General features: G+C 54.5%; 1 protein-coding gene across 2 annotated transcripts in view; it reads left to right on the forward strand.

The window, feature by feature from the left end:
• The window catches only part of ADARB2 (adenosine deaminase RNA specific B2 (inactive)), a 361892-nt gene that overhangs the window by 326638 nt on the left and 21077 nt on the right, over window positions 1-14177 (forward strand). For both annotated transcript variants that reach the window (XM_030878326.2, XM_060293696.1), the window contains exons 5-6: window positions 9348-9516; window positions 11257-11408. In XM_030878326.2, the coding sequence (XP_030734186.1) occupies window positions 9348-9516; window positions 11257-11408 (321 nt within the window). The remainder of the gene's footprint in view (window positions 1-9347; window positions 9517-11256; window positions 11409-14177) is intronic.

Here is a 14177-nt window from a genome sequence, read left to right on the forward strand (position 1 = left end):
TGAACACACTCCTTCCTGCCCCCACCCCTAACTGCTCACTAATGGAGTCCCCTTCTCAGGATGACAGAACTGGCAGGAAACAGTCCATCCAACCATCAAGGCCATGGCCCCTCTTACAAGCCAGGTTGGGAGAAAGTGATGCTTAATTTTAAGCTGTCACTTTTGGTGAAAACACCTCACTACTAACCTACTAATAATAAATAGCTAGCTGGTTATTTGAATTCAACTGTTTCTAGTTCCAAAGTTTGGAGCGAACTGGTAATGACCTACCAGGGAATGATTATTGAAAACAAATAATTGACTTTGGGGCTAGTTAGGTTTCAAAGACACACACTTTCTCTGCCAGTGTAGACCAAGTCTAAGACTTGAAAGAGACCATCTACCTGATGTCCAAAAATATGGATGTTAGAAGTCGACTAACAGCCAGACGACTGGCCCATTTTTCCCCTCATTCTGGACGCCCGGGGACTCCTGCAGTGTCAAGTGCAAGGCCACTGGGGTCAGGACATATGATTTAACCCTTCCACTTTGGGCAGCTTAGTAAAATGGAAATAAAAATGCCTCCTCACAATGTAACTTGGTGCCTAGGATAAAGTACATGAAAAACTTTGAAATGTAAAAATTACTCTATAATGTTCTAAGTCAAAGGCAATTCTGCTCCATCAATGATACTGTTGAATTTGGTGGCAGGCATCCCGCCCGATCCACTCACATTCGGTAACACCTGCCCCTTTGTAGAATAAGAAATGTCCCAAATTGAGGGCTAAGAGCCCCCTCAGTCCAGACTACGGCTGCTGGAGGCGGCGCTCCATCCACATAGCCACGGCAGCCACTAACCGGACGCGGGCTCCACTCTGCACGTGTAATGGGTGTGGAGGACAGACATGCCCCCCCCCCCGGGGACATGGTAACCAGGACACAGTGGGGTGGCACCCAGGGTTGAACCCAGCAACTCCTGTGACTAGCGCTGTGACCAGGCCAGCTGGCCTCTTTGGGACTCGGTTCCCCACCTTTAAAATGGGGTGATGGTCAAACCTACCTGGGGGTCGTTGGAAGGTTAAGTGTGCTCGTGTACATACAGCATTTAGAGAGACATGCCAGGTCCGTGTCCTCCGTAGATTATGACTGGGCATCTGCCGCGGCCATAGGCCCTCCTGGCTTCTGGGCAAACAGCAGAGAACAAAACAGATCCAGCGCTGCCTTCCTGACTCTTAGAGTTTAGATTCGATGTGAAAAGAAGTTACGTGCAGGGCTGGAGGATCACAGCCACAAACTTTGGCAAATTTTAAGATTTGGAGTGTCACATGCATTTCTCTGCACAGATTCCAGGATAACATAATTTAAATTAGCTTGGGCTGAGTGATGAATGGGAAGGAGAGAAGGAAGGATGGGGGGAGGGAGGGGGCAAAGGCACCAATCAACATTGCTTCTTTGTTGTGCAGTGTACTCCAACCCCAAACGCATACGTCAGTAGGATTAGTGAGTAGTTTTTCAATACTTCCCAGCTCTATAGCTGTGATTGTCCAACATCTTTCCACTTTTCTGGGAAATTCAATTCCAGAAAATCTGGAAAGCTACTCTCAGACTTCCCTTGGAAAGCAGTGATGTTTCACAAAGACTGGTGGGGAAATGGTACTTAAAAGTGGCCAGTAATACACTGCTTTACGTGCAAGCAATTTATCTAAAGGAAGTAAATGTATTACGTGAAAGTGAGACTTTACAAGGTAAACCTACAGTAATTAGTAATTTATGAACATGGAAGGATAAATTGCTGAAATTTACTTTCCTGTTATAAAGAGAAGATTTAATAAACATGTTGATTAAAAAGAGATTAGGGAGGATTGTGCAAAATTACTAATAGAAATACTTTCAAATATTCACTTACTTAAAGTTGATGGGCAATTTAATCTTAATTCTTTTTTTTTTTTTTTTTTGCGGTACGCGGACCTCTCACTGTTGTGGCCTCTCCCGTTGCGGAGCACAGGCTCCGGACGTGCAGGCTCAGCGGCCATAGCTCACGGGCCCAGCCGCTCCATCCCCAGCATCCATGCCACCCTCTTTGTGTCTCTAGAAGCACCATTAAAATGCGCAGGAGAGAAACTGAATGTCCACGTCTCCCTAAGTGTCTTGACTTGGTTCTCTTGCTCCTGGAAGTGTTTGCTGGGGGACGCTGAGCTCAAGCTGACTTGCCCTCAGTATTTTCAAGGGTTTTTTCTATGATCTTTTATCTAGTATCTCTGACTAGAAACATCCTGTCTGACACATTCAGTTGCAGTGGTCGCCCCACCACTGCCCACAGAAGGGAAGTGTCTTTTTTACTTGAATGCTACATAATTTCATAAGACTGTGCGGATGTCAGCCAGTCACCTTCCCTGACATTTTTTTCTTTTTGGTTGCACCGGGCCTTAGCTGTGGCAGGTCTGCTCCTTAGTTGCGGCTCGCCGGCTCCTTAGTTGTGGTATGCGAACTCTTAGTTGTGTCATGTGGGTTCTAGTTCCCTGACCAGAGATCAAACCCAGGCCCCCTGCATTGGGAGCGCAGAGTCTTAACCACTGTGCCACCAGGGAAGTCCTTCCCTGACATATTTAAGCTGTTTATTTGTGCAGTTTTTCCTTATATCATTTATTTGTTAAATTCTTTCCTTCATTCACATTTTTGTCAAATTTTTAATATTCCGAGTTAATCCCCAGGCTTTTACCTTCCTTCCTTGTTGTTAATCTACCTTTTACTCTGTGTTCTTGGGAGGCTGGCCCAGTGGGGCAGCCACTTAATTAAAATGTAACTTGATGAGTCCTGTCTGGGACGCAGGCTCTCGCCTGCCCTTGGCCCCGACTTGCAGCATCACGATTTCTCTGGGACACGAGTAGCCCCTGGGGCAGCTGGTCTGTGCTGGAACTTGGGACCCCTTTCCACCCTCTGCATTTCACTCCTCTGCACCCCCAGGGCTTCTTCTCCAGCAGACTGTGGAGGTCAAGCCACCCTCCTCCATCGCACCAGAGTCACAGATCTGCTCCTTCTGGAACCTTTTCCTTCCCATAGGGTCTGGAAAGGGAGGAGAAACAAACCACCCTCTCAAATCCGAACCTGGACCGCATTATTGAGCCCGTTGTCAGGCGATGGCTCTGACGGCTCCAGGCATTTCCATGAGGAAGCGATTCTTGAGGGGCTGTTAATAATGATTTTTATTTGATATGAAATTTATAATTTTGATAACATTTTCACATACACTAATCAGTAGATTGCTCCGACCCCGAGAAGTGGGAAAGGTGGGAATCTTTATTGTCGATTTTAAGACGTACAGACACCAAGACCAAGAGTCTTGGTGTGTGGGTGACCCTCACATCTTGGAGGGGCGGCGCTAAAATGCGGCTGCAGATTCCTGTCCTTCCTGCCCAGGTTGCCTCTGGACGCTGCTCCGGGCGTGATACTGAAGATCTGTCCATGTAATTGTTTATTTCTAAGGTTATTAAACAGCCAGAAAACAAGAGTTTCCTAGTGTATATTTTTAGAAGTTTACATTTAAACCTGTCTTTTGCTAGCCTGGCCTGCAAAACGTATGCAGAAGCTCTGGCTTGTACAAACACTCTTTCCCATTTAAGTTAATGTGCAGCTTTAAACATACACAAACATCTGAGATTTATAAGTGCCCTGAAGAAATGCACGTCCCTTGAAGTCGGGCAGGAGAGAACACAGCCCAGAACAACCCCATCCAGAGCGCCAGACGCTCTGGGCAGAGTGGTCAGACCTGTCTTATTGGGGAAAATCGTAAAGTTAATCGTGAAGATTAACTCAGCAGTGGAACCTTAGCAAACTTTTCTGAGTTGTGAGTTGTAGGAGGTGTTTGCTGCGTGCGTTTTGCTCAGGTGAGCACGAGAGGTGGAGAATCTCATTTGCAGGGTCCATGCCGGGCTCTGGCTTGAGAAGCACGGGCACTTAAACACTGTTGTCCCGCTTGCACTCGGTAAATCCTGACAGCTTAAATACGGGTGAAACTTCTTTCAGTTCACCAGGAGCACTCGGGGAAGCCCATCTTCACAGAGCCCTTGCAGAAGCGGGATTCAGGGACTTTATTTCCCATATTCCAAAACTCTTTCTTTCCATCTTCTCCCTGAGTGACTGGAAATTACTTTGATCATAAAATTAAAAGTGGGCTCTTTTATTTCTGCCCGGTAGGGCACAGGGAGATAAGCTGGAGATGAACTGGACAGAAACCCTAAACAGAAGCCCTGGCTGTGACGAAAGATGAGAAATTATCATCTGGATTCCAAGGAATTAATCATAATGATTGCTAAGTGGTCGCTGGGAAACGTGAAGTTGACGCAGCATCTCCGTGGAGACACAGGACACAGGCTCAGAAGCATTAAGATCCATGGGGGCTGATGTGCCCCACAATAAGGAGTGTGATGGACAATTGATTTTAAATCTGGGGTTTAGGGCTTCCCTGGTGGAGCAGTGGTTGAGAGTCCGCCTGCCGATGCAAGGGACACAGGTTCGTGCCCCGGTCCGGGAAGATCCCACATGCCGCGGAGCGGCTGGGCCCGTGAGCCATGGCCGCTGAGCCTGCGCGTCCGGAGCCTGTGCTCCACCACGGGAGAGGCCACAACGGTGAGAGGCCCGCGTACCGCAAAAAAAAAAGATCTGGGGTTTAAACTATTAGATTTAAACCACAAAATGCAGGATAGATTTTCCACTGACCCCGCGTAGCACGCATGCTGACTTGTTTATGGTAAATGTCCCTCGTTAAAATAGAGGGGAAAAGAACAATAGGCCCAGACAGCCCACTCCCGACTCGTGTAGAGATGCAACGGTAGTCTAGTCTGGAAGAAATCACCAGGTGCCGATGGGTCAGAGCCCTGACCCTAGGCCACTCCCCCACGGAATGCCTTAGTTCCTCCTCGGGAAGGAGGTGCGTGTGAGGAAATACATAAAGAAAGGAGGAAGACAGAGTTTGCACTGCATTGTTTTGAGGTCAGATCCCCCCATCAAAGCTGCTCAAACGCTCTGCTTTTGTATGATCATCAGGACATAACCCAGCATTTAATTGCCCAAAAGATTCCACGGGGGGAGAAAACCCAACACTATTGTATCTCGAGGCCATAAAGCTAAGCCCATTTTTTTTCCAATCTCTTAAACTACAATCTTTTTTTTTTCCCCAGTGGAAACATAACACTAAGGTTGTTAGTGAAAGAATAAAAAGAAGACACTAATATGTACTATTTGTCTTTGTGCCGGGGATTGTTTTGGGGTGTTTAAACCATGTCGTCTTATTCAACAAAATAGTCCACATTCTCCCTAATCATGAGCGTCAGGTTGTACATGCTGGTCACACCTGCTTGTGAAAGAGGAGAGAGGGAGGGAGGGAGGGAAGGAGGGAGGAAGGAAGGACAGGAGGAAGGAAGAAGCATCAGCAAAGTTGCTGGGCACAGTCCTGTCCGTTAGCCGAGAATTTAATCAGCTCAGATCACCCCCCACCCCTCATGGCTGCAGGTACAACAATATTCTGAAGGGTCAGAACTAATTAATGAGCAAATGTGAAGCTGGGTAAAGCTGTACCTTTGAAGTACTTTTGATTTTCAGATACGTGCACTTAGGGTCCTGGTTTATACTCCTTTCTCACCCAGTTTCCCTATATTTACATTTTCAAGACTCATCCACCTGCTCAGGTGGCCTTGCTGGGACGTACATCCCAGAGGAGCACTTGGTGTCCTCCCAAGTGGGGGCTGTCACTGTAAGGAAACCCAGGCCTCGTAGTTTAACAGGGGAAAGCAGGGTCCTGGCTTCTTGCCGATGGCTTGGCCTCCAGCACCATGGCCCCTCCCTGCGGGTCCGCTCAGGGCACCTCTCAACAGTCCTGTGTCCTGCTCTGCTGGGCTTGGCAATCCCCAGGGTTTAGGGCTCTGGACACCCCACCAGCAGGAGCCTGGGAAAGAGGACGGTCCCCGGAGCTGAGGCAGGTGGAGCTGGGTCAGTCCCAGGTCAGGGACCTCGGAGCGGAAGTTGAGCAGGAAGGCAGCTCCCACGGATGAAAGGGTCGGGAGAGGGGAGGCGAGGGGGTGCCCATCTCACAGGGGATCATACCTGCGTCATCACCTTGAGCAAAAGAGTTTTCACTAACTAACCAGATGGTCAGCAGCCATTGCAGCCAGAAGTAGCCCACGTCCCTCAGTCCAGAAAAGACTAGACCGCATCAGGAGGTTGGCAGCAGGGCACGTGGGGAGAGCCGACTCCCTAGGGCCTGCATGGGGTTCCCTCTGAGCTCCTCATCCACAGCGCAATGCACAAATCCCTACGCATAACTAACTGTCCTCCTAAAATTGGTGCATTTGCAATGGTTAGAGATTGAAAGCCCTGGGACACTGTTGTCTTCCGATTTGTGGAGACGCCGTAAATCAAGATCCCGGGGGAAGAAAGTCCCCCACCCCCCATCAAAAGTGAAAATCTTTCCTGTCAGTCTCAGTCCTAGCACATCCGTCACAGACCAGACATGTCTGAGCCGGCATTTTTTTTTTTTTTTTTTTTTTTTTTTTTTTGCGGTACGCGGGCCTCTCACTGTTGTGGCCTCTCCCGTTGCGGAGCACAGGCTCCGGACGCGCAGGCTCAGCAGCCATGGCTCACGGGCCCAGTCGCTCCGCGGCATGTGGGATCTTCCCGGACCGGGGCACGAACCCGTGTCCCCTGCATCGGCAGGCGGACTCTCAACCACTGCGCCACCAGGGAAGCTCTGAGCCGACATTTTTAAATCCACTTGCTTTCAAACTGACTGGAGGAAATTTGGAGAATAGAAAGCTGAGAAGAGTAGAATATTGAATTGCAGGAAAAGACTGAGAATTAAACACAGACTTGGACCAAATAATGACTAGATGTGAAACTGCAGGAAATTCTCTGCAAATACTCAGGGTGCAAACCCCAGGGGGTGCTGGGAGCCTGGGTGAGAAGGAAACGGTGCAGGAGCATCGAGCGGACCGTGGAGGAGGGTCTCCTGATGCCGAGCCCACACCGTGGAAGAGCCTGGCTTCCCCCAGTGGGTGGTGGAAACGCTAATGCTTGAGTCATTACACTCACTGGACACGGCCCAGAAAACAGGGCGCCAGGACCAATCGAACAGCACACCATCGGGCGGTCTGCACGCAGGGTGAATGCCGCTCTTTTCTGTCTCTAGTTTCTATAGTTTGGGTATTTGTTTCTTTGATACTGGTTGGTATATTTTACCTTCAGTTTTATTCTTAGAAATTTGGTAATCATTTCCTCCATAGTCAGATGTAGTATTGTGAAAATCTATTCAGAGTTGGAAGAGGCTAAGAATTGCTTAGTCCCGGCTAAACAACTAAGAGTGCATTCCCAGAGAGTTCCCAGAGTTGGAGGTGAGGGTGCACGCATGGCGTGGGAGTTCCATGCATCAGGTGTGGGCCAGCTGGAGAGCAAGCCGGCCCAGTCACCCTCGCACGTCCTGGGAGGCAGTTTCCCTGGTGGGGGAGAGAGGGTGGGGTGAGTCCTTTGGGGCGTGAGCACACCAGTCCTCGGGCTGAGGAGGGCAATGCAGGAGGCCAGCCAGAGAGGGGCGGTCGCTCTCCCTGGAACGTTTCTTCGGCTGTGTTTGCAGGGAGCAGTCTCAATGGGTGACGTACAATTTTCCTTTAGGACTTGCTAACCACTGATGATGGAGAGGTGCCGTCCCCAAGTTCAGGGACCCCCGAGCACGGGCAGCACCCGCAAGCCCCCTGCACACACCGCCTGAGACGGGCAAGGGCACCTAAGCAGGCACAAGGCTCTTGCTGCCGGCGGTGCTGCGAGTCACAATGCCCTTCGTCTCCGGTCCGGGGATCGCGTGTCTTCCATGTCCTCGAGACAGTAAGCGGCTGACTTAGCAGCAGCTGGTGGTGGGTGGGTGGATCCCAGCCCTGACCCACATCCCTGCCCTTCACAGCACAACGTGGGCTGTACACGCGCTGCTCCACACCTTGCTTTTTTCACATAACGATATCCCTTAGAAATCTTTCTATTCCTCCAGAGAACTTGTCTACAGGGGCCCAGTATACAGATGAACGTACTCGGCTCTAAGCAGTCCCCTACTGGTGGGTCAGTATTGGGTCACTCATATTATTTCACTTGCAAACATTGCGGTAGTAAATCACTTTTACACATATCACTTTCACACAACGTGCAGAGATACGACAGCCACACCAAACAGAAGGCCAGTTGCTTTGTTCTCACCACAAACCCGTAAGCTTTGCTAGGAAGCAGCTGTGCGCAGCCCTCGAAGGGACCAGAGGGGGACGCGGGGGCATGGCCCCTCCTATGCCCCCCATGGGGTCATAAGGATCTCAGGATGGAAATTGCTGGATGGAAGGGAGGCTGTATTGCCGCTACCTACCTCCTATCTGCGCTGCTGCTCTTTAGGGAAAACGGAGAGCCTGGGCCGTCAAATCAGAAAGCTCAGCGCCCTCTCCCCGCTGCTGCCGCTGTTCTCAGGTGTGAGCCTGTTTCGGGAGCTCCTGAAATGCGGCCCCAGAAGCGAGGCCGGGGTCCCAGGCGGCTCCTGCTCTGCGTGGGGCCCAGGAAGGGGCCGCCCCACCAGGACCCCCGCACCTCCTGTGAGAGACGGTTCCAGAGAGGGACGCGCTGGCCCGGGCGTCCTGCTGTCTCTGCTGGCCTCTTGTGGGCGTCAAGAGTGGCCCTCGGGCCAGGCTGCACTTTCACAGGAGCCTCAGGGCCCAGACTGCCTGGTGCCCAGACCTCCTGCTGCTCCGGGGCTGGGCCTTGAGTCCAGATGCAGAGACATGCCCCAGCTTCAGGGCAAAGCCGCCGAGGTGAGCGGAGCAGAGAAGCAAGTGTCCCTTCGTGCAGGAATCCGGGGCTCTGAGGGGCGCTGGCTCCACGCAGGGAAGGTGGCCGTTGGTCCTGAGTTTGCCTCGGAGGCATAGGCGGGCGGGCGGGGACTGGCCTGCGGTCTGTCCTCACAGACATCCTTCCGTCCTGAGCACAAGGCCCTCCCGTCAGAGAATCTTCCAGTTAAGGGACGAATCTTCCTCAACCACAGGCCTGCGTCCCGCCCTGTCGTGGGGAGACATGGCCCTCAGGTCCTTCAGGCCAGGAATCGGGGTTCACACTCTCGGGGCCCCACTGGGCTGGGATTAGGGAGTGAACGGAGTTCTGGGCGTGACTCCGGCCTCACAAGTGAGCCAGGTGTGCACACGCGCCCCCCCCCCAGTACCTTTTGCCCCACTGGCTGGCTATTTACAGGTGAACTTGAGGCGGGGGGGGCGGTGCCGGGTGAGGTGGAGAGCAGACCCACTGCCCCACGGGGAGGGCAGCGGCCACAGGGCTCTGACGCCTCCTGTGTCCACCAGGCCTGGACGTCAGGCAAGCCCAGGTCGTCGTCCTGTCCTCGGGGACCAAGTGCATCAGCGGCGAGTACATCAATGACCAGGGGCTGGTGGTCAACGACTGCCATGCGGAGATCGTGGCCAGGAGGGCGCTGGTCCACTTCCTGTATGCACAGCTGGAGCTGCACCTGAGGTAAGCGGGGATCCCGGGCGGCCGTGCAGCCCCCACGCCTGGTGTCCCTCTAACCCGGCTGACCTTGAACGTGCCAACGGCTATGCCCCGAAAGTACACCAGCCCCTCCCAGACTCCAGGTCGAGTCTGTTTCCCTCCCCAGGCCTCGTCCTGGGGCCCCCAGGCTCAACTGCCCGGACGAGCCCAGCCAGCAGCTCTGAGCCCTGTCCTCCTATGTGGGGCGGGCTCTCCCTGCACCCTGCCCCGCAGCGGAAACCCTTCGTGCACCTGGTCCCCAGGCACCACGACGGAGGCGGCCAGTGATGGGCTCTGTCTCCCCGTTTCTGGCCTCCTCCTCCTCCCTGCATGTTTGTATCTTAAGGGGGGGGGGGTTCTGTAATGAAGACCCTGAGCAACGTGCCCAGATGTGGGATGCCTAGTGCTGTTGGGCGGCCATCAGGAAGCAGCAGGCTGTCCCCTGGGGGGCATCTCCCTCTACGACCCCCTGAGCAGTAGCAGAGTCACGGGTGGCTGTAGGCACAGCGAGAACCGCTGTCCTTCCACACCCTCCGGAGCAGCGTTCCTCAAACCCACTAGCAACAGGGGCCTGGGGGCTTCAGGCGGCGACTCCCGCCTGCCCATGGCCTGTGCAGGGGCCACACAAAGGGAAGGCGGGTCCAGAGGTGCTGAGTAGACTCAGGAAAGCGATGCCTTCATACACTCAGTTCATTTCTGAGCCCCTGATTTGCAGTTTCCCCCTGGTTCCAGGCTGGCGGACGGTGCGGCCAGGGTTGAATGTGGGGAAGGGAGTTGGAAATCTCTCCAAACGTGGGAAGGGTTTCTCTCCTGAATATCCAGCTGCCAGGTCAGAAATGTTTCCAAACACCCCTAACTCTGGATGTGTCACCGTGGCCCCAGGCGGACGTTTAGGGCTGGCTGTGTGCTGGTACCAAGCTGCAGGCCGGGGGCACCCAGGCCCCTGCCCTCAGGGGATCGGGGTTAGGGGACGGAGACCAGCAACGGCTGCAGAAAACCAGGGCCAGGCGTTTGCTCTGAGGTTTTGGGGAGGGCCTGGGGGGCCTGGCAGCAGAAGGAGCACAGTCAGGGAAGCAGAAAGGCTGGTGGGATGCCTCAAGGGTTCCCAGGGAGAAAATGTCTCTTCTGCTGCCTGCGTGCTCTCAGAATCCATCACCAATGGGGCAGAACGTGTAAAAACAGCAAGACCGGCGGGAAGGAGCCGCCCGTGACTGGTGAGAACGGATCTGGGAGGGGCCCCAGCTAGGCCCGCTCTGTGCAGGGGGTGCTCCTCACCGCCACTGCGAAGGGGGGCATGGGGGGTGTCATGTGGGGAGGACAGCCCTGGGGCACGGCCGAGGCAGAAGAAGAGGGGTCCCCGCGCCGGATTCCTCACTGGGCGGCGGCCGAGCCCTGCCTCTCTATCCCTGTTCTCCGTCTAACAGAGAACCATCTGCCCACGGCGGCCGTGTAGAGCGCAGCGTCCTGTGGGCACACAGGGAGCATCGTGACCCACAGGACGGCCGTGTCACAGACACTCACATTCGGGGTCATGTGTACCGAGGACGCTGGGCTTGTGAAGGATGGGCTTGACCGTGGGCGGCGGGGAGGCCGAGGATGCAGCCTCTGCGGGCCGGTTGCTCTCACCCAGCTGCTCCGCGGCTGGTCCAGAAGGTTTCATGCAGGGCATGGACTGGGCTCCCCGGCCGGCCTCCCGTAGCTGACGGGGCCCCTCTCTGTCCCCAGCAAGCGGCGCGAGGACAGCGAGCGCTCCATCTTCGTGCGGCTGCAGGAGGGCGGCTACCGGCTGAGGGAAGATGTCCTGTTCCACCTCTATGTGAGCACATCCCCCTGCGGAGACGCGCGGCTCCACTCGCCCTACGAGCTCACCACGGACCGTAAGCGCCCAGCTTTCTGCCTTTGTGTTCGAACAGCCCGATACTCTCCTCTCTGGTTGGTGTGTCCTGCTGTCCGCTCAGACACCGCCTGCTTGCCTGGGTGGCGCAGCCCTGAGGGGCAGGCGAGCGCATCTGCAGCATCAGAATGGCATCCTCTAAAACCTTGGTCCAATGGGCCTTCATCTCTGGGGACAGTGTAGGTGGAGACGTGACAGAGGCTCTCTAATTGCTGGGGCCCCGTCGCTGCAGCAGGTCAGGCAGCCTGTGGCCAGGACACAGAACACAGGCTGAAGCAGCACAGAGGCGGGCCACGTGGAGGTGGAGCTGACCCCAGGGCTGCGTCTGCCTCCGTCTGCACGTGGGGGAGGATAAAGACGTCTCCCCGGGCACCTGGCCTCTCCCACAAAGGGTGTGAAAACCCTGGGCGGGACCTGCCCTCTCGGGTATTTTAGGAGAGCTGGTGACCACAGACACAGTCACGTCCACCCAAGAGGTGGTCCTGGGGGGAGGACACCGCAGTCTCCTCTGTGCGGGTCAGTGTCTCCCCAGGTGCCATTAGGAAAGTCTGTTATTGACGCTACTTGTGTGCGTTACACATGCTCGTATACACACCACACACACACACGCGCACACACACGCAGACACACGCAGACACACGTGAACCCCTCCAGAAGCAGAATGAGGCAAATCTGACGAGGGCGGGGAAATGGAGTATCTGTGTGTGATGAAGGGTCAGCCCCTGCTTAAGATGATGAGGCACCCATGGCCCGTTGTGCTCGGAGGGAACCTACAGCAGAAACAGACAACACAGTTACTGAAGGCGTGTTTGGGCCCTGACCCCCCACGGAAGGTCCACTTGTGTTCTAATTACCAAGGGAAGGAGCGATGAGCACTTTCTGAATGCCGGCTGCATCCCGGCTTGCGGTGAGTGCCTTCACCTAAGATAAGGACGTGCAGGGAAATCGCTCTCTTTAAAACCCTGCATGAATTTAACCTATTTCTCTAACACTCAGATTGTATGTGGGTCCAAAATAATGCCTTCTGCTTTTACCAATGTTCCTCCAAGTCCATCGCTTTCCGCTCTGGGGAATGGTTGGACAGAGTCCCCTGTAACAGGGTACCGGTAACATTTTCATTGCTGTCTCAGCACGGGCTGCCCACCTGAACAGCACAGGCTGGGTGGCTTATGAACTGCAGACATGGATTCCTCACGGTTCTGCGGGCTGGGAGTCCAAGATCAAGGTGCTGGTAGATTCGGTGTCTGGTGAGAACCCGTTTCCTTGTTCACAGACGGCGTCTTCTCGCTGTGTCCTCACCTGCAGGGAGGGGCAGGGAGCTGTGTGGGGTCTCTTTATAAGGACACTGATCCCATCCTGGGGGCTCCACCCTCATGACCGCATCACCTCCCAGAGGACTCACCTCCTGACACCATCACCTTGGGGGTTAGGTGTCAACATACAGAATCTGGGGACACACACATTCAGACCATAACACCCACCTATGGAAAGTCAGTGGGAGAATCAAGTCAAACTGAGAGTCACGAAAGGGAACCTATTCAATGTCAGGGAACTTCCAGGGAGCTGCCCCAGGAGGAGAGCAGGCTGGGGGACCGGCAACGCGAGCAGCGGGCTTGGCCCCTCCGAAGGCCCCTGGGGTTGTGCAGAGTGCTCCTTCTGACCGCGCAGCCTGAGAGAGAGAGAGGAGAAAACGTGAGAATTCATTTTCTCGGAGGCGCTCGTCAGGCTGGATCTACATGGTACCAATTCCCCACATGAAATTGTGAAATATGGTCCATTAGCTACTTGGAATTATCCTTCCATTTTCTCTCAGAAGACCTGGCATCATGGAGACCCAGCCAGGAGCCCTCCGGTTCCAGGAGGAAAAGTCCCACAGAACTCTGGGGAGGCCCTGATGCACCAGCTTCCTGCCAGCCGGAGTCGGGGTGGCTGAGTGAGGAAGGGGAGCCCGTCCCGCCCCGCCCCCCCGAGACTGCGCTCTCTGCCAGGGACGGTTCCAGGTCGTCAGCCTCCCCGGCCTTAATTCCAACTTGCAAAGCCAGTGGTTTAGAAGAACAAGCAGATACGTTCTCAGAGCGCCCTGGGGTTCTCCTCCAGGCACCGATGTCTTTTACTTCGTGGTGTTTTAAGAAGTGGCAGGTGCAGGTAGAAGGGACCAAAAAAAGCGTTTTCCTCACATTTTTGCTGCAGATGTGCCTACAGAAATTAGAAGCTGCTCCTAGGTTATTTCAGCTGGTGTTTCTCCCCAGGGTTCCCACAGGGCCCCAAGCGGGCACCTGGTGGGTCTGTCCCTCAAACGGCCAGCAAGTGTCCTGCATCACCTTCCTTACTCATCGGCCAAGGCAAGAAACCCCGAATGCGTGCCGTCCCCCACGTGGAGGACTTTTCCAGGTGGCTCAGCCTTCTCCATTTGCCGAGGCACAGACGCCCCGGAATTGTTTTGTTTTAGAGAGAATTGGCTAATGTGGGGACGGGGTGACTCTGCTGGTGGCTCCCTCTCAGGGCGCCTCCTTCGCTGGACCTCGGAGGAGGGGGTGTGAGTGATGGGGATCCTTAGGGGTCCCCTCCAGGGCAGAGGTGACAGTGACAGGCCCCCTGGAGGCAGGGCCTGCCCGAGGGGCGTTTAGCAGGGATGGGTGCTCCCGCCTCCCGCAAGCCACCCCTGCAGAAGCCCAGCCTCACTGCCCCACGGCCTCAGGGTCCACGCTCCTGAACAGGCCCAGGGCACCCGACCCTGAAGGTCACGGCAATG

Source organism: Globicephala melas, chromosome 2 (assembly GCF_963455315.2).
Source record: "Globicephala melas chromosome 2, mGloMel1.2, whole genome shotgun sequence".
NCBI lineage: Eukaryota > Metazoa > Chordata > Mammalia > Artiodactyla > Delphinidae > Globicephala > Globicephala melas.